General features: G+C 38.4%; 2 protein-coding genes across 4 annotated transcripts in view; one reads left to right on the forward strand and one right to left on the reverse strand.

The window, feature by feature from the left end:
- The window catches only part of LOC145480715 (uncharacterized), a 22837-nt gene extending 683 nt beyond the window's left edge, over positions 1–22154 (forward strand). The window contains exons 2-13 of one of the 3 annotated variants that reach the window (XR_014048536.1): positions 311–612; positions 948–1043; positions 1879–2075; positions 2712–2793; positions 3108–3237; positions 4106–4156; positions 4618–4971; positions 14982–15021; positions 15507–15564; positions 16155–16202; positions 18876–18938; positions 20052–22154. Coding sequence is in view for 1 of the 3 variants with exons in the window: in XM_081459029.1 (XP_081315155.1) it covers positions 311–612; positions 948–1043; positions 1879–2075; positions 2712–2793; positions 3108–3237; positions 4106–4156; positions 4618–4971; positions 6451–6573 (1335 nt within the window). In the remaining 2 variants the exon portion in view is untranslated. Of the gene's footprint in view, positions 1–310; positions 613–947; positions 1044–1878; positions 2076–2711; positions 2794–3107; positions 3238–4105; positions 4157–4617; positions 4972–6450; positions 7535–14981; positions 15022–15506; positions 15565–16154; positions 16203–18875; positions 18939–20051 lie in introns of those variants that run through there. The other 2 variants (XR_014048535.1, XM_081459029.1) reach the window with 2 other exon arrangements.
- A 105-nt stretch (positions 22155–22259) lies between these two features.
- LOC145480723 (uncharacterized) lies at positions 22260–24378 on the reverse strand. Its single transcript, XM_081459038.1, has one exon. It carries the CDS (start codon positions 24200–24202, stop codon positions 23345–23347), a length of 858 nt encoding a protein of 285 aa, XP_081315164.1. The 5' UTR covers positions 24203–24378; the 3' UTR covers positions 22260–23344.
- Positions 24379–24835: the final 457 nt, after the last annotated feature.

Below are 24835 nucleotides of genomic sequence, written 5' to 3' on the forward strand. Positions count from 1 at the left end.
TTGTGCTTTCTCAGTGTTTATAATGTACACCTTCTTGTACCAGTAGTGATAACTGGGCTCTACCCAGCATTATTTTAGCCAAGTGTTATTTGCAGTTATATTTCACCACAAAATTTTCATTCATTGTCATTGGCCAAACCAAAAAATAAAGTGAAAAGAGATAAATAGTAAATAAAATTAATAGAAATCAATTGATAAACAAAATTAGAGAATGCTTTACCAGAATGTGAGTGTTCACCTGTACTTAACATTTAGCACAGTTCTACTTTTTTGTGTGGTGAAGAAATGTTAATTTTTTTTTTTTTGCCAGGACACACGTCTCAATGCAGAAACTGCCAAGCAAGCAGTCGATGGTTCATTTCGCATGGGAAGGACAGTGCGGGTACGGTTTGCAACACATGCCGCTGCTCTTAAAGTACTTAATCTTGGACCAGTAGTCACCAATGAACTCTTGCATCAAGCATTTTCACAGTTTGGTGACGTGGAGCGAGCTGTTGTTGTTTGCGATGATAGGGGAAGAACAAAAGGATATGGCATTGTTGAGTTCTCAAGAAAGAACTCTGCTCAACAAGCATTACAACAAATCAATGATGGATTATTTCTCCTTGGAAGGTAATTAAAATGCTTATCTTTTGTCAATTCTACAGAAAATCACGACATTGTTTAACTGTGTTCAAAAGAACATTAACTTTTTTGTTAGTTTCCTTGTGGAGATTGAAATCACCAATACTGTGTGTGATTGCAAAGATTGTTAACCCATTTTCCAATTCAATGTGATTTGGGATCTCGACTCTGTGATGAAATTTGTATAAATTGGAATTACCGTATGAGGTTCATGAAACCTGTGTATAAATTTTGGCTTCTGAGAGTCTGGGTTTTGATTATAAATTGTTTTGAACCTGATATTTGCATTGTGCCTTATGTCTCTGTTTCTTTCCACTTGCAAGGATACCACGTCCTGTGTCTGTTAAACAGTTAGAGCATACGGAAGATGAGGATGGCATCTCAGATGAACATATCAAAAGAAATCCTGCCTTTCAAAAGTAAGAAATTGAGCTGACTTCTAGGGCACAATCATTTAGAATTCATGACCATCTTTGGTAGATAAATTGCATTTTCCCAGAAACATAGGTTTTGTCCTCTACATGGGACAGGGATCTTCAGTGCATTGATTTATATCCTGGCCTATTTGAATTTGATTTTAGCTCTGCAGGAATGTTCAGTATCATTGCTACCCCGATTGACAATCGTCGCCGGAGGCGCCATTTTCTAAGGGGGTCCGGGAACGTACTCTCCCAGAAAATACAGAATGGTGTCTCCTTGATTCTGAACACAGATTTCCAGACACTTTACTCCCACAGTGTTTGTCTTCACCCAGGTGTATTTAAATGAACTGAGGCTGAAATGGGTGACTGCTATGATAGGCCCTTTGATAGACAAGGGGAGGAGTTGTACTACTCTTAGTCACATTATGCTATGCCAACTAGATGAAAGCTCCAACCTGATGTGCTATTAACCTTCAGATGCAGACATGCATCGTAATGTAACTTCAACAGGTCTTAAACTGAAAATCAAGTTTTAGTCAGAGAGATGTCTGTGACTCTTCTTTTGAAATGATGATGTGTATGTTGAACTGCAAAGTCCTGTACTTATGTAGTGTAACTAGTTGTAGTAACAAACGATCTAAAGAGTATTGCATCTTGATGATGATATTGCTGTTTTTGGAATTACCGTATGAAGTTTCTGATGAAGCTAATGAATACCATTTGGCTCCTGAGAGATGCTACTGAATCCTAAATACTTAGCATGTTTTAGGTTTGGGTTTTGGCACTGTAAGTTGACAAAAGATACTGAACAGGGTTAAAATTTGTACTTCAGGGAAAGAGAAGCCCAGCCCCACTTTGTAGCACCAAACACATTTGAGTCAGAATGGGCACAAAGATGGCGTGCATTGGAAGAAATGGAAGTGGCACAGAAGGAAGCGCTGGATAAGCAGTTCAAGGAAGCTCGGGAGAAATTAGAGTCAGAAATGGATCAGGCCATACAGGAACATGAGGCTGTGCTGATGAGACAAGGTTTCTGTGTGACAATTTTTTGCCTTAAAAACTTAAAGAATGTAAAAACCACTTTATAGCATCACATGTAATGATCAAATAGTATCATATTTTTTCACATTTTGGTTTTCTGTTTGCGACTTCCATGATTTGAACAAGACTGTATTCCACAGATGTGATAAGATGTTTCTTGCCCTAAAAATCAGGAACAAGTCTGGTTCTTGATGACTACATAGCATTGCTTCCCTCTGGTCAATATGATTGCATTTTGTATTATTTTTGATCTTTTAATGTGTCTTCTTGACAAATGTGTTGATGTTGTTAGGGAAAGCTAGGTGATGATCACTCTTGGAGTAATATAAAATTGTAGAAAACCCAACTCAGTTTATGATAATAATTGAAAACAACAATATAAATAAACACACACTTCGAAAAAAAAAAATCAGATGTACATTGCATGTTATAACTCCTCAGTGGAATTGGTTAAGGAATAGCTGCATCTCGGTGATGAGTCTTACATTGGAATTACCGTATGAAGTTTCTGAAGAAACTAATGCATAGGTTTTGGCTTCTGAGAGATGTAAACTTCAAGCTGGTACAAGTAACCCATAACAACATTCTCTTTTGTTGCTAACAAAGTGGTTTTATCATTTATAGAAATTCAACGCCGTCAAGATGAATTGCGCAGATTTGAAGAGATACGTCAAAAGGAAGAGATGTTGAGACAACAAGAGATGCGGTAAGGGAGATAGATTCAGCTCTCCTGTCATAAATATTGGATTGACTGGTTTGCATGAAAGTGTGATAAATATTTGTTGTGGTCCAATATCACCTTTGGTACAATTTGGTATTTTCCTTTGTTTCAAATACATTGTAACAGTACAACAATCTTATTGTACACCAGAACGAAGGAAAATAACAGATTTGTACCAAGGGTAAAATTGAGCCACAACATTTACACCAGAGAGGTTTTGATAAGAAAACAATGAAACAAATGGACACTGCTTAAAATCCTTGCCAGTGTTTAATTTTTTGTTGTCCACTGTTTACTAGGAGACAGGAGGAAATGCGTCTCCAGGATGAGCTGCAGCGCAGAGAAGATGAACTTCGCCGTAAGGAGGAGCTATTTAGGCAGCAGCAGCGTGAGCTTCAGAGGCATAGACAAGAAGATATGTACTTGCAGGTCAGCTTCTTTATCTTTTGGGATTTTTGTATACATCCGCCATCACTGGGTTTAATTATATCAGGGTTCTTTGTCATGTGTATTTTACTATTACTGGGTCGAAGAATATCGTCAGTTAAATTGAGGCCTTCATTAAATAGAGGTTCATTAAATTGAAGTTGCACTGTAAACTAAAGATGTCAGCTACTGACTAACATTACTGTGTACCACAGACCTCTGCGATATATAGGTTATTGACCAGGCTTGAGGTCATAATAGCTTGATATTGGCCTTTTTATGGACTGAGATGCAACATACAGCCATCTTGACCAACTAGGCTTGGCCAATAAACCATTTCTGATGTGGCATATGCATGTATTGAATAATAGTATTGAAGAATACTGTTTGTGCATGATGCACCAGGTAATCATGAGCAGGTAGGGCAGCTCTTGAGCAGCTAAATAGTAAAAACAATTCAGGAATTGATTTATCTTGCTTATTTGCAGTGCAAGAAGAAGTTTTCGCATTGCACTGCACATGAGTTTCAGTGGAACCCCACCGTTAATATGGTCATCCTGTTATTATGGCAGTTTTATTCTGGCCTGAAAAAAGTTCTTTCTTATTTACTTTCTCATCTACAGAACCCCTTTTTCATGGCCACACTATTAATACGGCCAGATTTTTGTGGCCCTTTGGTGGCCTGATTAACGGGGTTCCACTGTACTCAAACTAGCATTCTTCAACTTTTTCTCTGAACTAGTGTAGTTGAAATACGTTTTTCTAAGTGCTAAGTCTACTGGTTGAGGTCTGTTACCATGTTAGTGTCCGATTATTATCCAGTAAAATAATTGAAGCATTATCTTTTTCCACCAATTCAATCTGACTTCAGGAATCTTTAAGACGAATGGATACAAACTTTCCAGCAGGAATGCCTTCTAAGGTAGCTTACATGCATCCTTTGCCCCATTGATATTACAATAATTACAGCATACAAGGAAAATACTGTCCATAAATGAGGGACTACTGGATTTTCCTGTCAGGCTTTACGATTTTGTCTGTCGCATGCCCAGTGGGTAACATTTTTGGACTTGAATTTTAGTTTGCAGATGAAGTAGAGCTATCAAGAAAGGCTTTTCTGCTAGCAAACAATGCTCCAACTAGCCCAATGGGCAACCTGGAAACTATATTTTTCTTGGTGCCTTAGTTTCTAAAAGGAATCTGGGGTTATGGTCCTTTTTACCCAAATTATGGTTTAATGATTCACAAAGGATTTCTGAGCACTGCAGACCTGATTTTGAGACAAACTGACCTACAGCCAGTCTATCTGAATGGAAACCATTTCAGTCTCTGTATGACCACACTGTTTTGTAGCCTCTTTAAGAACATTGTGCTTGCCAACAGGGACCTCCAGGTGGAGATTGGGGAATGGGTGCAGGTGGCCCCCCTCCTGGCCGTGGGGGGCCTCCAGGCCGGGGAGGACCACCTGGCCGTGGAGGACCACCTGGTCGTGGAGGACCACCTGGCCGTGGAGGGCCGCCTGGACGTGGAGGGCCACCAGGACGTGGTGGACCATCAGGACGTGGTGGACCATCAGGACGTGGTGGACCAGGTTTTGGTCCTCGTCAGCCAGGCATGATGAACCCTCCTAGAATGGGCCCAGGAATGATGCCTCCTAGAGGCCCACCATCTATGGGAGGCCCACCTCCTGGAGGCCCACGTGGACCTATGGGACCTGGCATGCGACCTAATGGAGGGGTAAGTTTTGGATTTAATATTCGTCAGTAATTGTGGACTGTTTTTTATCTTGATTGAAATGGTAAAACAGCTTCATGGAAAACCAGGAATGCAATCTGCCAACTGGAAGTCTGTCTCAGCAAAGAAGAAATCATTTCTTCTTTTTGTAGTAAATGAGGACAAGTAGCCTCCTGACAAAGTTTAATTCTGAAAATGTAACTTTAAAATGTTTTAGGATCTGCATTGAATAATCTGCAATATAGATTAGGGTAAAAAGTGTTCCGCGTGTGTAGAACAGTTTTCTATGTAGCAGTTGATTGATACTTGTACACTAGATGTTAACAGAAATTTCATTAGAAAAGATCACATATTATCACTTGATAAAAAGAACCAAGGTCAGAAGTGAAACAATAGCTGTTGCTTTTGCCACAGTGCTATTAATACTTTTTGCCACGCTACAAGATGGATGAGACAATCCATTTCATAGATTTGAGTGAGATGTTTTGTCAATTGCCTATTAGATTTCAGAATGTGAAATGCTATTTGCAAAAGACTGTTTATAGTCAGTGGACAGCTTATAAGAGGCTCTTATGTCTTACAAATTGTTCAAAGAAAACAATGCAAAATGCAAGAAATGTGACCTAAATACCACATTGTTATGAATAGTATAGTTAAAGAGCTTTGCAATCATTTGCGTAAGTTTGTATCGCTTAAGAAATTTATGTATGGTAAGGTACACATCTAGAATTGACTTGTTTAATATAGTGTTTTATTAACAAGCTTACCTCTCAGAAGATAGGCTTCAAGCTGGCCAAATGAGCAAGATATGGGCAATAACTGCTTTCAGTTCAAAGAACAGCACAGTGCTTATTCCATTTGTAGGAAAGGCATTCTTGGTAGTAACTTGAAAACTGTCTAGAGCCATTTTAAATTAAGACAGGAACCAAAAGAAGAGAATCTCAAAATCGCCATTATCTTATTGCCTTGTGTCTTCTTTTACACTAATGAGAAAGCTATGCAAGGGGGGATGTTAAAGGCCAAGATTTTTTTGTGCATGTTACATCAAAGCAAAGAAGGGATCTTTTGTCAGTGTTTTGTTTTCGTTCAAAACTTACCTTGTCCATGCATACATCTAGAAACTTTGTTACACGGCTTGTACTCTATCGTCATTTATTTGTTAAGCGTGTTTTAAAAATGACATGAAGAACTAAGACAAATGTGATGCGACTCTGCTTCACAGTGAGTGATGATACTTTCTTTGGATACATGATACAATGTACAAGAAGTTGTGTTCAACATGTCAAATAGCAATACACCTAGAGTAGCACCATAATGTTGCTTTGATTTGTTCTAATGATATGTTTGCTTTCTGTTTTTGCTGCCATCTTCCACCATGGATATCTTTCCTTTTGGATTTTCTCTGTTGTCCATTGGATTCACGGATCATCCCATGAACATTGCAATCAAAATATCATTGAACTTTAATTAATAATCATTCAGAGGCCAAGGTTTGAAAATGACAGAGAACGTGATCGTGACATGGTCGATCGAGATCGACTTGCTGCACGCTCACGTGAGCCACCTTCAAGAGATCATGGAGATTTCAAGAGGCCACGTTACTAGGCACAAACAGTGCACTATTCACACAAACTTTGTTACATTCTGGCGGCATCGATGCTTTGATTGACAAGACCAAAAACATTGAGCCTTTAGTGGGAATAGTGGTACTTTAAGATGACACAATGGAGAGCAGTGGAACATGTTGCCATAAAATATTTTACTTACCAGCACTAACATTTTGTTGATAAACTTGAAAGGATTTGATTTATATTAGATGTACCTTTTGGTCACAAAAGATTGGTCTTTTAACTGGAGAAATTTGCAAATATAATGTTAAGCAAAATAGGACTGCAATGAAACAATTTTTAGCTCATTAACAAATAGCTTGTTAAGTAAGTTTCCATTTATTTGCATGTAAGACATGAAACTGAATTTAAAAGGACTGTTTCAATGTTATTTATCAGCATTAGTTTTGAGGGTTCTCTTAGTGGGGAAATAACTTTTAAAGCTTATTATCCTGTGTGAAGGTTTCAAGTTCTTGAATAAATCTTGTGGCTCTTACAAATCTTATAACATTGCATTTTGTAGATTAACATAGCAATAGTATGGAAGTTCAATATTAGTCAAGCCTGGCGCTACCTCTTTAAGCCGTTGTTTCCACCTGTGTTTGTGCCACATTGACGATGATCATAATTTTTAGACTCTTGGCCAGGATCAAGAAGCCTTGCTAGTGCTTGTTAGTTTCCTAGTTCTTTTGACTGTGCTGCGTATTGGCAGAAGCAAGTTCATTGGCTGATTTCGATCTTCATTGAGAATACTGTTGACTGTTAAGATGTGCTTGCTCATTCAATCTTTGTAGTTTCATGTGTTAATCAAATTCAATTACACATCTCACTATGACAATGGACAAAGGACTCTTCTTGAAAGAATTGTCATGAGGTTTTCATATATGGTTTTTATTCAGTTTACTCTGTAATCAATATGTATATAATTAACTACTATTAAAACTTGACATTTTAATGGATTTGATATGAAATGTTTTTTTTTAAGATTGGTCGACTTAGTAGGACTGGAGAAAAAAGTTTTTTCTCTGACCAGAATCCAAATATTCATCTTTACACAGTTTGACTAACATCTTGGCATAAATGGCAAACAATTTGAAAGAGAGATCTCATTCTTTTATAGGTTGCCTTTTATTTTTGAGGACTTTATCTCTTGTATGGACATTTTAATCTTCTTTGTGCACATCAAGTTTTGTGTTTTTGGAGTATGTTTTATCACAGTGAACCTGATTATATGAATACCAATTTAACCCCTACTTTTTGTTAACCTCACTTACAGTTCCCCTTCAAAGTATTAGCCCACTTTAAATAGTTGCTGGGTAAGCTTGCCATGCAAAGTGTTTTTATTTTTATTTTTTTTATTTTTTTTTCTCTTCGTGGAATCTTTATTTTTCAAACCATGAAATCACCTTTAAATTTCCCACGTAGAGAGCAGTTTATTTCTTTATGTACGTTGAGGGCTCATGCTCCAATCTGGGGGCCACAGATAATTCTGGATATATTCTTTCTTGTTAGAATGTAGTTGCATAGCTGCAGAGTGTTGTTTCCTCTCGGTTGTATTTCCAACCCGAAAATTCAGCAATAAATGAAATTATGGAGGATAATGTAGATGTGGAAAATGCAAAATTCCACAAAGGAACATGAGAAAGTATGGAAAGAATATCTGAAGGCAAAAACGGTATGAAGTCTGAAGGAAACACCAATGTTTTAGGATTGAGTGAAGTGGTCATCCAGTATTCAGTTGGTACCTTCTTTGCAACATTATGTAATAAAGCAGTTATTGGTTGACTATGGCAGATAACACTCATCTTATCATTGATTACACTGAATGTTGAGGTGAGAGAGAGACGCTCACTACTTGATCACTAGAAGACTGATCTATTAGAATGAAATAGTCATTCATAAAGTTTGTAATGTAACATTGTAAATAGGGGAGGTCAATGTTATTTGATTGGATTACATTGTATAACAGTGTTGGGTTTTTAAAGTCAAATAAGCATGTTCAAATGAAAATAGAATATACAAGATACAGACCTGTGTTAAGTTTTCCTTTTCAGAAATAATCTTATTGCAAGACTAGAAGATTCAAGCGGGTTTCTAAAGGGGGCTTTGAATTAGGACAAATTAGGAACACTGTTACAATGCCATGTAACTTTTTAACCCCTTGCATTCAACAGCAAAGTACTGAGTGTATAGGCAGGAGGAAGCTGAAACCATTAATTGTATGCACTGCATAGCATTCCTCTTTAGTGAATCTGAGGGCTGAGGAGGGTTTAGTCTCATATTTTGACTATTTGGGCATGTCACATGGCTGCAGCAGAGCTTGAGCTTCAGCCTGCAGTGTTTCAGCGAGAAAATTTTACTTGAGGGCCTAAGTGGTCCCTGAAGACCTTTTTTAGGGGCCAAAATTTTAGGAAAGGGACCAATAAATTGAAAGCTACAGAGGGAAAAAAATGCATCAGGGTACCAAGGAAAATAAAGCAGTTTATTAGGATCTATGATAAAATTTTAAGTGCTTTTTGAAGTGTTTCTACTCAATAAAGTTTCTTTTGAATTAGATACTAGTATAAAGGATCTGTGCATTACAAGAGAACAATCCTTAGGCATACATGATGTAGTCAATGATCAAGGGTTTGCAATTCATTATAGGGTGATTTCATACATGGTCAGCCATTTGGAAGTTTTCCAAGAATCAAAACTGCAACAAAGCAGAAGGACGGATTGACTTCTTTTCTTATGTTGAATGTTTTAGAAGCAAAGATCTTTCAATGTAATTTTCTAGAAGGACATAATGTGTGACAAAATAGCCGTTATTAATCGTCAACAGAGAGAAATGTAGTCGCCATTATGGCTACTAAACTAGAAGTTTTGGTCGTCAAGGATGAAGTGTTAGTTGTGTCGGTGACCATATTGGTCACAATTTTGAACCCTGGGATGGCTTTTAAATACTATGCCTGTGTTAAGCCTGAAGTCTTGTAAAAGGAAAGGGCCAAATTGGCCTTTTTCTCATTTTTCTGGGGGCCATCTCTGATTGCAGCGTGGGATTCCTGCAATGGCGCGCTCTGGCGGAAACAGTGAGCCTATATGTATACTAATGAAAATCTGAGATTGGGGGATATGTTACAAAAACCTGAGTTTGTGATCATCAGCTCTGACAATCCCGAAATGACCATCCCTTAGATATACACACTTCTTTGAATATCTTTAAAAAGGTGCTTCCAGTATTTGTGCGTTTAAAACTAAACACTAAAATCAGTTTATAGATTCTACAGTACTATTTGGGATGGCTTGTCTCAACAGTTAAGTAAGAAACTGCAGAATTGTACTGCCATGGTTACAACAAAGTCAAGATATGACAAAAACTTTAGGCTTCTTCTCAATTCACTTGGTTTTGACACTGTTATTCAGAAGAGTAAAGCAAAAGGCCTGTATGGTATGCTTGCACCAGGTTATCTTACGATTTCTGCAATGCCAAGAACTGACCATGTGAAATGTAATTCTTCCCTCTATGGAGCTCTTCTCTAGAACAGTCTCCCCAAGGTAGCTAGAGCTGCCAGCTGCTAAGTCTTTGTAAAAAAAAGCATATCAACAAATGGTTTCTTCCTCTGATTCCCACACAGCAAATGTATAAACCAGATAATGGAGTATTTAAATTTTCTTTAAAGACACTTTGTTTGCTGTATGTTTTTGCTAAGTTACTTTTTAAAATACTTGATGAAAAAAAAAAAAAATAGGTTTAAAGGGTTTGGATGTACAGGTAAGAAAATTGTAAAGGGGATGGAGTGGGAGGGGGTTGTTGATGATGCCAATGGAGCACTGTCACATGAAGTGTTGTGAAGTAGCCATTCTGTCAGGAAGAAATTACATGATTTGAGATTGGAGCAATTGGTGTATCACTTTGCACTTATGAATAATCCCGAGCCTCTTTGGGTAAGTGATGGGGCGTTGACCCATACAGCTGCTTTGCCAGATGTTGTCTTGCAAGAACATTAAGGCGTATGTAACAATGTCACAAGGTATCTTGGGTAATGCTGTTTCTCCAATGCTTGAATGAAGCTCATATTGCTTTGATGTGACAGAAGGAGATAGCATTCAACATATGTATTCATGCTTTCTCCTTCCTTCTTACTGAAAAACTGTGGACCTCCACCAAGCAACGACAAACTGTCACTACCCATAATGCCAATTGGCTATGTTATAGGTTTTTGCAGGATGAACTTTGTTGAAACAGCCGTATGTTAAATTGTTTTGAGCGGAGAAAGTTGAAAACAAGATATTTTGGTACTATCCTCATCAGAGTTCTGTGACTACTTTTGTTTCCTTGTTCTTTTCACAAGACACTTCAAGAATGATCAGTGTTTATACATCAGTGTGTTTGGTGAGCCTTTAGCAAAAGATCATTTGAGGAGAAACTGATGCCAACCTTCTGGCACAATTCATGCAGTGCTTTTTGTTTCAGTCCAGTTTTGATCATGTGACATTTTGAACTAGAGAAAAATGACTACAAAGTATCAATCAGCATGAGATATTTGCTCTCGTTATTTGACTTTTATGCCAGTCAAATAAATAAGAATTTCAGTTTAGGAAATGGAAAATGTGACACATGTTTACACACACTACAGTCTGATGTAAACATGAGAGAGACTTTAAAAGAATTTAAAAGTTGCAATATTGTGTCGGCTGTCTGTTCCTAGTGTCCTGCAAACAACTGCAACCAATTGGAGCTATGTGATATCATGAAAGTTTTATAAAGCAGCTTTTAAAAAAAATTGTCGTTTTACTTGTGCTGTGAAAAAAATCTTTTGACAATTGAAAGAGTTTCATGCAATAAGTAAGAATTTTAACCCAGGGAGAAAGCAGCAGATATGTTAATTGTGTTTCACAGAAGTGAAACTGTGTTCCATTGGATGTTACCGCATGGATGAAGGAAGGTATGTGGATGTATAAATTTGTGTATTGCACATAATGTGTACAGGTATATATTTATTTTTGGTAGTTGACAAAAGACTCGGTAATGTCATCCATAAGATTTATAAAGTGATTGGTTTCTTAAAAGAAATTGTTGTGCCCTATTGGCAAGCAGGTAAAACATTAATAGATGATCACTAACTTGCTTAATTGTTTGGGAAAAGCTGATGTTTCTAGAATCAGCTCCTTGTCAAAATAAGATGGAGGATTGTGGGTTTGTGTGCTTTTGAAACAATTTTTTGCAGGCTGTCTCTTCATCACAGCGACCTTGAAAGTCGTAACACTTTGAAGTTAGCACTGTGGGCTCCCTTGGTATCAGTTTATTCTTGCATTCTCTGCTAACATGCCTCCATGTTGCTGATATAATGTGTGCTCTGATTGACTAATTCTAGAGCAATACTCTTGTGCAATGCCCCTGGGTCAATTATGAGCCTGCTAAAATATAGCAAAAATCCATACAGTAAACAACTTATTAACCTCAGTCAGTCGGTCTTTACAGGAAAATCTCAAACCTTGGCTTTGCCATATTGACCTTACTACTGCTTGATCAATACAGCAAGATCTTGGTTTGAGATTTTCCCATAAAGAGCCAACTCTGGGTCAGTAAGTAGTTAAACATGCACGCAACTGACAATCCTCCATTTAGGTACCTTTATCAACTTCAAGTTGATAAAGTAATGATTGTGAAAATTTGAATTTAAAAAAAACTTCAAGTTGATGATCAAGGAGGCAAAAAATTCAAAGGCTGCAGAATTCTGATTTGAAGTAGAGCTCAGTACATTACATTAAATTTTACAGAAGTGTTGTGTCAACAAGATGGCACTGCAATTGTATTAAGGATTTCATCTGATTTGTTATATGGGTGTCATTGTTTACATTTTGTCTCATATGTAACAGTAGTTATTCTCTAAGCGAACTGACAATTAAACAGCCTGTGAAGCTTGTAAATTGACAGGGTTGCCACAGGTCAGGAAATGGTCAGGGCAAAAAATTCTTCCTCGTCAGGGAAAAGTCAGAATTTTATTTGGAGTCAGAAAAATTGACATTTTGAGAACTTTTAGCATGGCTGATTTAATACCATAGAAGGCTGAAAGGAACATGGGGTCACTGTGATCTCAACGATATTTTTCCTTAATGAAGAAAGAAAATTTGTTGAAAACTTGTCAGTCTTAATAAACGAGTGAAAAGGACGGCTGTAGGTTGAGCCTAGTAGCTGCTACCAGATCTGACATTTTGGATTTATTTGGTCACGGAAATTTTGAAAAGTGATGTCTGTGGCAACCATGATTGAGAAATATTTTAAGTCTTTGGGTGTAATATTGATGGAGAGATTGGTTTTCAGGAATTCCATTCTTCGGAAACTTTAGAGATTATAAAATGCCGTACTAAAGTGGAAATGATATAACAGCATTAAATAACTATAGTTTGTGACAAGTGAAAGTTACACAATATTAGCGTTAGGACTGAGCCCTAGTTGCAATTAGTAGAAATTATTATCAGCAACAAGCATGAATTTTTATCAGCAAAGTCGCAAGCCATAAAGCATAAGCAATATTCGTTAAATGCAATTTAACTATTGCTTTAGCAGCAGACAAAAATTTGAAAAAAGTTGCAGATTTCCAAGTTAACTTTCAGTGTCTGATGTCGAAGGCATTTCTGTCCATGCGATGTACATTGCAAACTGAAGGTAAAGTATTGTATGTTCTTAAGATCTGTAAGCTGGTATGTAAGGATACATCTGTGAAGCGCATATTGCAAAAAAAACAAAGAACTCATTCAGCAAAGCTTGACCTGATTTTGTAATAGTATTTTTTTTATCTCAGCTATCTCTTACTTAAAACTTTCCTTTAATACTCCAGGTTTAGTCAACAAAAAATGTTTGATAAAATGGAAAGCTGATAGCTGTTTTAGGAAAAATATATGGAGATCATTGCCCCTTTCCTGCTATTATCATTTATCCTCCTTTTAATATTCCTCTTTAATTTTTAAGAGTACAACTTGTGGAGGCACAGCGGCCTCGTAGTTAGTGCACTCACCTCCAGGTCGAGCAGTCTGGGTTTGAGCCCTGGCTGAGGACATTGTGTTGTGCCCTTGGGCAAGACACTTTACTCTCACAGTGCCTTTCTCCACCCAGGTGTAAAAGTGGGTACCAGCAAACTTAATGCTGGGGGTAATCCCGGAATGGACTAGGAACCCATCCAAGCGGGGTGGGGGTGGGGGGGGGGGGGGGGGGAGAAGAAATACTTGTAGACACTTCATGCCACAGAATGCCACAGAAACTAGAGATAATTTCCAGGCTGATGGGCCCCTTTTCTCGTGTGCAGACTTAATCTTACCTTTTACAACTTAGGAAGAACTGTAAAGTTGTTTTTGAAAACTAATCAGCCAGGTTATCTTAAGTTGTAAAATTTTTTCGTCCTTTCATGAAAAGAATCTTCTACTGCAATTTCAGTAAGGGCATTTTCCGTAACAAGCCAGTTCTTATCGGTCAAAACAAAGGTAGTAAGAATATTACTTGTTGTTGACTTTAGAACTTTGCAAATTCTTGAGTTGTGAACTGCACAGTTCACTTTGGTTGTTTTCTTACTAAGTGCATTGTATTGCGGGGTACATAAGTAACATATTAATTTTGTTATGCCAGTTTATGAAGCATTTTTCCTTCTGAAAAAGTCAGTCTCAACTTGTTTTGTCAATTTAAGTTGCATTTAAGTCGTTAGCTAATTTTGTTTGAAGTGATACCTGTTTCCTGTGGTGAGCTTGTACATACTACAGCATTAGTTACTACCAGTGGAACACAAGGACATGTTTAACACAATTGTTCATGGTGAATTGGTTTTGATAAAATGGAACCCCTGAGTTGTTGCATCTGTATGGAGCCAGGGTGGAAAGAGCTTGGAGCACATGGCTTTAGAACTATGCAGAAGCTATTTGCTTCTATTTTATAGTACTACAGTGTTCTGTGCATGTGAAAATACTAGCAATTGAAATGGATATCATCAAGAAGAAAATACCGATTTAACAAATAAAACCTAGCATTCTAGTTTTGCATTACTTGTTTTTAATCTCCACCATTTATCACAAGTTACTCAGATTATATTACATATGTTTTTCCTCTTTCTAGATCTCTGTTGATATATATATTTTTTATTTTGCTGTTAGTTTCCATTTGATTTGTGGATTCAAAATCTCAGGCCTGGTTCAAAAACCACTTTGCTGTCAACCCAGTTCTGCCGATTTAGTCGACATACTTGTTGACCCTGATTCAAATGGATTTCTTTTGCTGCATTTAGTTTGGTTTTAGTGCAAGAGCAGAATGGTGGTTGAACTTGGCATGAGAAGTGTGGGAGCAACATTGACATCTCATATAATTCTGGCACTCTTCACATTTTGAAATCATCTGTTGCTGTTTTTTTTTTTTTTATTATTTTTTCTTGTCAACAGCTCCGCGTGGTTACCTGTGGAATGTAACAATATATAAGAGGTAAGAAGTTTTGTATTTTTGTTTTTGTCAGCTGTCAATCATTTGTCTTCTGGTGCAAATGCATGGTCGTGCAACCGGGATCTACGTTTGTAAAAGAAAACAGCAGTAGTGTGAACGCTGGATGCAATTTTTCATGATTGGTCGAGTATTCTAGCATTTTTACTCTTTTACTCCCTTGAATGTTTTAAAAACCATCTCTTTTTTTCAAATTCAAATTGAAGTGTCAAGGTCCTGCCAAAAAAAAAACTAGCAACATCTGATCTATTAGCAAACTGTGCTTGTGTGATGATGAATCACAGTCATGTGAGAGTGTTGTTTGTAGCAGAGCCAGAAATGGTTGAACCCACTGTTACAACTTCACTTGATTGATCACAAATTCAGCCTGACTGATGTCTGAAGCACATAGCAAGGTTCATGCTCTTTAGAAGGTAATTATCTGAAGATAATTATTGTATGAAGCGTTAATTTTTGGACTGATTTCACAGCTAGCGGTATCGAGAGATTCCTGCAGATATCTTGAGTTTCTTGTCCATCATCGTGCTGGTATGTGCGGAGTTCAGTATTATAAAACTTATATTTCATGCATTGTTTGCGCTTATGTGCCGAATGTGTCATGAATTTACACCAAAGTAATTGTCTTAGATGCCACTTTTGTCATGGGGGGTACTTCTCACAAGGGAGTACTTATTTTAAGGTGGCTAAAAACAGTTTCAAGCAGTTAGATTTTGATAGGCCATTATAACCACTCTTTATCACTTGATCATGATGCTTCAATCATGGTGTCAAAAAACTGCCCAATCATTGGTGAACACGTTGTTATCATTTTCATGACACCATAGCAACAGTATGACATGCTAAAAACACCCGTAATTACAGCTTTTAAGGCTTATAATTAGAAAACGGCACGGTGAAATTTTTTTGTATTATCAAATTTTAATAAGCATGATAAGAAGGAACTTTTGGCAAGGTTTAAAATAATTCTGTGCATAGGGTTCAGAGCTACCTTAAATTTTCAAAACTTAAGGTTATACCCAGCCCGTTTTATGAAGCTCGATTAGGCATAGAAATTTTCGTAGAGCTCTACGATTTTTTGTAATAAAGAATTTGACTGACAAGGCGAATTCTTTTTTTAGCTGATTTCGTAGGAGAAAGTTGACTGATCTCAACCTTTCAAGCACAAGGTAAGCACGTTGGTTATTTCTTTGGAAACATTCTCTAATTGCTTTTTCAATTCCCATAAGACTCACTGAACTAAGTATCGGAAAAGTGAGTTCAAAGGCTCAGAGAGAATTGTTGATGATTGTTTTTTTTTTATTTAACGTATCCACTGTAAGCTATAAATAATCGAAAATCTCTAACCTTAAAGAAAATAATTACCTTGCTTTTAGAAAAGGGAACTCGTAAATGGACAAACCATAAGTTAACATGCATCATATGGCCTTGAAATCAGCCGAGATTTATGTTAAAGTAAAAAGTTCCTCAAGCCGCGTTTTATATTATTTGCTTAGCAAGCAGAAATTGTCTGTAGTGAATATCATGTTTATGTACTTAAATCGAATAGTAGCTTGTTGAGGAGCTGTATGTAACTGGTATTCACTGTTGACTATTCAATAGGGGAATCGTTGCTTTGCGTAATTGGTCAGAAAGGGAAAATAACTTTGATACCGGCCGGTAGCGCGCAAATCGCGTAAACAGTTTATGATGTTAAAGAGTTTATCTTACGCGTACTTAAATCTTTCTCGACACAACACACCAGACATTCAGTCCTCTAGGTTGACATGCAGACCTAACCTCTTTATTTCATGCTTTGTGAAATCCGGAGATGTTGAAGAGTGAATTTATTTTCAAACTTGGAAGTGTGACAATTTTTGTTCTTGGGGGGGGGGGGGGGCGGAATGGGGCAGAGGTAGAGGAGGGGGGAGAGTGGTTTGGGGCCTTCTTAGGCCAAACACTCCACCCCAGGCTTCCCGCCTGGGACTCTTTCTGCAGGTCACCCGGTAAGTGACAGTGCGTAAATTTGAAGCATTCTCCGTGTCGTTTTTGAATTACAAGCCCCTAAAGCTGTAATTAAGGGTGTTTTTAGTAGGTCGTACTGTTGCTATGGTAACCTATTGTGTCACGAAAATGATAACAACGTGTTCACCAATGATTGGGCAGTATTTTGATACCGTGATTGTAGCATCAAGTGATAAATATTGGTTATAATGTCCCATCAAGATCTAACTGCTGGAAACTGTTTTGAGCCACCTTAATCTGGACACTTACTAAAAAGATGGGCACCTATTGAATCATTACGTTATTTCCATTGTTGTTGTCAGTCCCTTTCTATTGTGTAGAAGTGCTAGCTTACTTCTGAAATCTTTAACTGACCTTTGTTGTGTTGTGCAGTGATGAAAGCTCAGATGTGAGAGTGTTGTTTGTAGTAGAGCCAGAAATGGTTGAACCCACTGTTACAACTTCACTTGATTGATCACAAATTCAGCCTGACTGATGTCTGAAGCACACACTTTGTTTCAAATATTTCAAGTCATTGTACCTATTCAACGTCCCAAAAGATAGTTTATAGCCAATCAAACTTTAATTGAACGTCACCTATCAGTTGAAGGGACACAGTCAGCTTTTTGACCGCGCTGACCTGGACACTAGTTTTCTCACTTAAAAAGAGTTCACCTCAACCTGAAATCAAAGATACGCTTCGAGTACATCTAGAAATCCGCTTTAATCTTCACAGTGTTTTGCTTGATTTTCAATTGTTTACTGAAAAACCTGTTTTTGAGTGTGCTTTTGCTCATCCTATGATATTATTTTATCATATTTGGTTAAAAACAGTATGGATCGAGTCTCTGTGATATGCAAATTAGCTATGAAATGGTATCTAATGCGCATGTGCACCAACTGACTGTGTCCCTTTAAATTCACTTGTAAAACGGTAAACTTGGTTTAAGCTCACGTATCAAACGAAATCAAGCTTACCAATATAAACAGTTTGATAGATCAAGTTTGCTCACGTTTATGTTGATTTATATTCGAGTTACCTTGTGCCTCTGTTTCAAAATGAGTCTTCGTGCAAAACCTTTCATGAAAATGATTTGCTTGAAAATGAACCTGTAGGCGGAACACATTTCCATATGAATGGTTTCGCACTAAGACTCGTATTGACAGAGAGGCAAAAGGCATCTCGGAAATGGCCTATTAAATTGGATTCAAGTCTGGTTAGATTTTATTTAGCTCTTATCAACCGAGTAGGAGGTCTGTATGGGGGAATCTTGACCGAGGTCGTGAGTACAGACCGAACGCAGTGAGGTCTGTACACACGACCGAGGTCAAGATTCTCCCATACAGACCGACTTAGCTCGGTTAATAAGATGTTTATTATATGGCAAACAAGAAAACTTTAATTCGTCTAATGTAACTGGTTTGCTGACATTTTGCCTGCAAGCGGAGATGAGCTTAACTTAAACCTGCCGAAATTTGCTCGTCCTCTTTACTTTTTTTTGTCATCAGGCTTTTTGGCACTTCCATAAATGATTGAGAAGAAAAATAAAAGAAAACGGTGAACATATTTGTATTTGAGTTTGCTACTTTTTCAACGCAAAATGAAACCGGTCTAGATATCGGTCTAGATGGGAAAATCTAGACCGCGGTCAATATCGATTTCAGCCAATCAAATTCGTGAATTCGGTAGTTCCCAGTCCTTGTGAGACAGCGATATAATCAATTAGAATACAAGCAAATTGTGGCAGTTCGGTAGGCTTCCATGCAGTTTCTACTGTTTTGATTCTGTCTATAGAACGTTAGGTTGACGTATCGGTTCTCGAAAACCTGTATGGTTTCCTCTGTTTTGTCTACTATAGGTTCCAAAGGGAGTTGTTTCACACAGCCGCTCACACAAATATCAACTCTGGACCTCAAAGCAGGTTTGTATGCATATGCAAGATTTTTCCTTTACTATTTTTCTCTTTTCTTTGGGACAAAGCAAACCATCTGAATCTCCGAGGGATTGGAACCCATCACTTAAACACAGGGCAGGACAACCCGTTATGAGCATGCCTGGTCATTTACTAAGGGTTCTCAATCTCGTTCCTCAAGTCTTTGTTCCTTAGTGTGCCAGCTTGACGAAACCAACGACGCTCGTTTTCACGATCGACTTGTTACATTTTTCAAGATGAAACACTTCTTGGCACAAAGATATCGCAACTGTTTGTCACCCAGTATTGTTTATCTTTCCCATACAAAACTCAAGCATAAGTGAACGAACTATTTGTGGCCAACGAAATAAAGATGTGTATACTGCGTCCTATGCAGAGCACAACGGCAAAACTACAGACTACTGGGCAGGGTGCCATTTTTTTCTTGGTTGAATAGACAAATAGACCATTTTACAGTTGTCTGCTCGGTGACCTGGCCTTTGTATGGCCGCGAGGCTAGAGTTGACCTTGTTTTGATACAGACCTCACTGCTTTTGTTGTGTAAAACAAGTTCTGATGCTAACTAGGTGCATTTACATGACAAAAGCAGTGAGGTCTGTATCAAAACAAGGTCAACTCTAGCCTCGCTGCCATACAAAGGCCAGGTCACTGAGCAGACAACTGTAAAATGGTCTATTGCTTCAGATGTCTTGCAACGTTTTACAAGAATTGTGACTCTTGAATTGAGGTGGACCAAAATGACTCCTTATTACACAGGTTAGAGCAGTTTGAGTTTCGTAAAACCAAAACCAAAGTAATCACTCTGGCCAATTACAAAAGACGAGAAAACCCAGTGAACAAATCAAAACTCGAAGCAGATACGTATACCCGATGCGAAGCGCGGGAAAATGTTTGCGCGCGAATCACGCTTTGTTATGGCTTTTCTTCTGATTGGATGGCAAAGTGGCGCGAGTTTTTTAAGACAATCGCGCAGCGCAGTAATGAAAAACCGAAGCAAACGCTAATTACTTTCTACATTCAAGTGAAAACTGTTCTCAACAAACATTCATAAACAGGATTACTTCAGTATCGGTAACCAAAGCTCTTCTGTTTTTGTTGTAGACTTTGGCAGTGGTCATGGATTCAGTCGATGCCGATCATGTCGCCATTGTAAATTGTAAATATAAAAATAAAGGACACTCTTCAAAGTCGTGTTGCCAACTTGGTTTATGAACTAGCTTGATTCAAAATTTGGTTCCTAGAAACACTCCATTTCAAGTAGTATTGGTCGGTGTTGAGACGGTCTTGTCGCGTGCCTTCGTGATATTGCGAAGCAGGCGGTCCGCGTTGTGTTATTAGGGAGTGTGCGAAACCACGACGCCGACGACAACGTCGATTAAAAAATGAATTTATATTTTACTACGAATCTCGCGATACTCCTAAGTCATGTACATTTAATCCGGAACACAGCGATAAATTTGAAATAAAAATTAAAAAAATTAGCCGTCGTGGTTCACGTTTTCCAGGCAACGCAAAATTTGGCCATTTCAAGTTGTTGTTTTGCAGAAGGCGGCAAAGAAATGTACCAAGAATTATAACACACATGCACAGCCATTGTCCTGCTCATTAATTCTTTTGTTCAGTGACGTTGCCGTTGAGGTCGTGGTTTCGTAAACTCCCCAGCGTCACGTGAATGACGTACCTACCCCCTCGCTGCACTCGGGCCGCAAATGACACAAATAAACTTAAGTCCTTGGGAGCTTCAGCAATGGCAACGCCGAGGACGACGCCCTTTAAAAAAATGGATTTATATTACCTTCGAACGTCATAACTGTGTAGATCTGCTCAGTACGCCTATCGGTCTAAAAGCTTGCTTAGGCTAAATATGCTATGACATCGTTCAATTTCAAAGGAAGATACAAAAAAATTAGCCACTGCGGTTCACGTTCTCCAAAATTCGTAGAACTTGGTCATTTCACGTTGTTGTTTTGCAGATGGCTAGTAAGAAATGTACCAAGATTCAAAACGCACGCGCCGAACCATTGTTCTACTCATTAAACCTTTGGTTGGTGACGTTCTCGTTGGCGTTTGCTGTGGTTCCCTGTTTTTTTTTTTTCCCTTGCAACAGATGCTATCACCAGGGACTTTGTTTTACACATTTTACCCAGGATCCAAAGACACAATACTCGACAGAGTAACACGAATTTTTAAGTCTGGTTTTCACTAGAAAGTAAGTAAGTAACAACTTACAAAAAGCAAGCGTAAGCACAAACGCAAGCCATACGGATGACCCAATTGAAAACGGAATTTGACGCAAACACAAGCACAAGCCAAATTATCCGAACCTTTCAAACTGTTTAGGCGTGAGGTAATCTGGATCCAGTGTTTTCAGTGGCCAAACGTAACCGCGTGTGGTAAACATCGTTGTGCTTGTGTTATGCCCGAGCGGTATTTCGTTTCCACTTGTTGCAGTGCGAACGTAAGCATAAGCGCAATCACAATAGGAACAATTTTGATCCTTGTGCTTATGCCTGCGTCAAAGCCGTTTTCACGGTGAAATAATTATTGTGTTTGCGCTAGTGCTTGCGTCGCTAGTGAAAACCAGGCCTCAGAGACGAACCAAAAAAAGGGATGATTTTTTTCAAGTAGGGCCGTTTGTGACACGTTTAGGATGACCATTGCTCTCCCCAGTTGATGCGTGACACTTGAGCGAATATAACAATTCAAAAGAAAATAATTGATGAAGTAAAAAATTGCCATATTGTGAAAAATCTCTAACGTTTCGGGCATAGCCTTTCTTCGGTGTGAAAACTGTTAAATGTTGGTTCACTGGTCTGTACATTTGAAGGTAACTTGTGGAAGTTAAGCGCTGTCGCCGTTTATATGAAATTGAAAACATTATTTAGGCCCTCTGGTTGCATGGTGCCGAGACCAGAAATGATTTGTGTTTCTGTTTTACATTAACGCCAGTGCACTTCCTTAATCTTCTCTCAGTGATGTCAGCTACACTGTGCCCGGGAGAGTTAAAGGCGAAAGCTAGAGTTAAAGTAGGGTCATTTGTGACACAGAATGTTAGCTTTTCTGACAGACAACAGCCAAAGCATCGAAACACATTGTCGACGTCCATTTCGAGCAATTGGCCTGTCGCTCTGGCGCGAGTAAAATTTACTGCTGGATGTAATGAGGGAAATTTACATCTGTTTTTTTTTTCTTTTTTTTTTTTTCCTGCTGTTTTCAGATCAATCTTCTCTTTTCTCTTTAACTTCCCTCCGACATGTTAAATTAGACACCAGGTTAGTCTTATTCCCTTCTTCCTTGGAGCGAGATGATCTCCTTGGAAACGAGATTAGCAACAATACGTAGTGGGAAAACTAGATCGTATAATTCAAAGTGGGAAAGCTCCAAGGAAACCATTTGTCAGTCTTCTTTAGAAAGTCCGAAGTGATATAATATCGAAGGAGCAGTTCAGAAAAAGAAAATTCTGCACTATTTCTCTCTGACTCACGAGCAGGTATTTTAAAAGCTCTACGAAAGAACCCGTCAGATGTAAGCCATCTTGAACAGGAAATTAATTGCACTTTAAAAATTTTCAAGTTGTGGAGGGAGTTTATTTTTGGATGCCATTATCTGCCACAGCGGGAAAGCTGTCTTTTCCTGAGTTAAACTCGATCCTAACAACTTGCTACCTGTTTTGTTTGCATTTCGGTAATTCTCGATAATTCGCCGTAGAGGTTGTTTTTATCTCCCCGCCGATTCAAAACCCGCCGACTAATCTTGTTGTGTTGCGTTCAACTTAGGGGAATATCAGCGGCTATTATGCTTGGAATCTTTTTCTTGTGAGTCTTAATTCCCTCGTTTAGTTTATTACTGATTCGACTGATCGCTAAGTTTATTTCACAATTTATTTCTGCAACCCATTACACGTATAGATGTATCACTCAGGATTCGAAATGGAAGGAAAAGAGGCGACGAAAAATAATACTTCGTTCAAACCGGAATTAACGATTTTGTGAATTCATGAATCAGTTGACGATGCAAAAAAAAACCCCTCTGCAATACCCGCACTACTTTATACGTTCAGTCGCATTTTTATTTTGTCAATGGTGTTGAGCTTTACCTATTTAGTACAGCTGAACTTTAACTTCAAATTTTTGTCTCGTTTTACAAACTATTGTTGCTTTTTTTTTGTCCTGCAATATTGTTACCATCTGTTAATCTGCAGTGAAATCTCTCGCCGTTGAGAATTTCTCTCGAAACTGTTTTCCGCGTTCCCTGTGAGGATATAAACTCTCTAATGTTTAAGTTAACTGTATTAAACGGGAACGAAATTCGTTTAAATAACTCGGAGCACCAATTCGTCGAATATATACAATATATATTTGGTTTTCAAGAGCTGGAAACTTGAGAAAGAGATATTATTCAAAGTTTGAAGGCTGAAAAATCGATGCTCTTTTCACGGTCCTGTCAGTCAAGGGATGAATAAATTCATTTTCTCCTTCATCAGTTAAGTCTTCCTCTTCCTCCTCTTTAGAGTCGATATTCGGTGTTTCTTCTTGTTTACCTAAGTCCAGTCTTTGTAAAAACCGATTCACCTTACTCGCTACTTCTTCCAGCTCTCCTTCGTTGGCAGCACTTCCTTTTCGGGGCGACCCGCGGGGACTTGAAGAACTTGGTGACAGACAACCTCGAGGTGATTTGCTCCCGGCTGTGCTTCCTCTTCGAGTTGACGATGAGCTTGCACTGAGTCCTTCTCTAGCTGTATCAACGGCAACAAGGGATCCACCCGCGCTAATAGGTGGCAAAGATTGCCTCCGTGGCTGATTCAGCGGAGGTAGAAGGAATTGTGAAGTTGGACTTAATGGCCGGGTTGGACTCATCAACGATCGTTCTCTCATTCCAATATCCGAGGTCCCTTCGGAAGAAATCCTGCGCCTGTTAGCCGCGGGTGAACGTTTATCGATGTCGGATAGATCACGGGAAGACATTGTGGCCGACAACAAAACTTGCGGTGTGCTGTACCGCCGCGGCAAGCGAGGGCTTAATTTCTTTGCGCCGTCGCTTGGCGATGAGGCATCGGGCAAACACAACCGATTCCTCGTATGGTTTTCCGCCTCTGCGAGCTCTTTTTGAATCTTTTTTTTCTCGCGGTCTATTTCCTTGCCAATTGAGTCCTTGTGGTAGTTTATGGAGTTCAGTTGAATCTTGAGTTTTCTGTCCGCCATTGAGTTCATAAACATGGTTTTGTCCGCGTACTCGGTTCTTTGGTACGCCATTTTGTGTTTTTGCTGTAACAGTGAAGTCAACTCAGCTCAGCTTCAATTTGTGATCGTGCGAAACGTTGCTTTTTGCGGCTGGTTTCGTGCAGAGATGACAATTATGCAAATTCTCTTCAGTTTATGCAAGGAGAATTTTTTTTTTGAGTGCGCACCTGTCCAAAAATAAATTATTTCTACGATAAGACGTGTCATTTAATAGAAACAATTAACAACTCTTCTTGTTCTAGGCTCAGGGCGAATGAAGAATCAAGGGTTTACAAATCTCTTTTCTTTAGAAATGGAGACGTTGAAGTTTAACTGGTTTGAAGAGTACACAAAATAATTTACAGCAAGAAAATTCTCTTTAGTAACCGGGTAATTTGAACGAATATTTAAACAGAAAGGTCCATCGTTTGAGTTGAAAATATCAATAAAAATCTCGACCTGCTGTTTCTATCTCTTCTCGTGATAACAGAGTGGTTTTAATCCTCGGAAGCATTTTGTCAGTTTTGTTTGGTAAGATTTCCATTAACGCAATGAAGCCAAAAGGTCGTTCTGTCAGCGAGTATCTCGTGGATGCATAACAAGTCAAAGAGCGGTAACAATAAAGGCGGCTCGAAAACCCGATCTTGCAATTCTAGTTTATTTACC

This window comes from Orbicella franksi, chromosome 3 (assembly GCF_964199315.1).
Source record: "Orbicella franksi chromosome 3, jaOrbFran1.1, whole genome shotgun sequence".
Lineage (NCBI taxonomy): Eukaryota > Metazoa > Cnidaria > Anthozoa > Scleractinia > Merulinidae > Orbicella > Orbicella franksi.

Excerpts from the sequence above, each read along its gene's own strand:
- LOC145480723 (XM_081459038.1), bottom strand. The coding sequence starts at position 24,202 with ATGGCGTACCAAAGAACCGAGTACGCGGACAAAACCATGTTTATGAAC.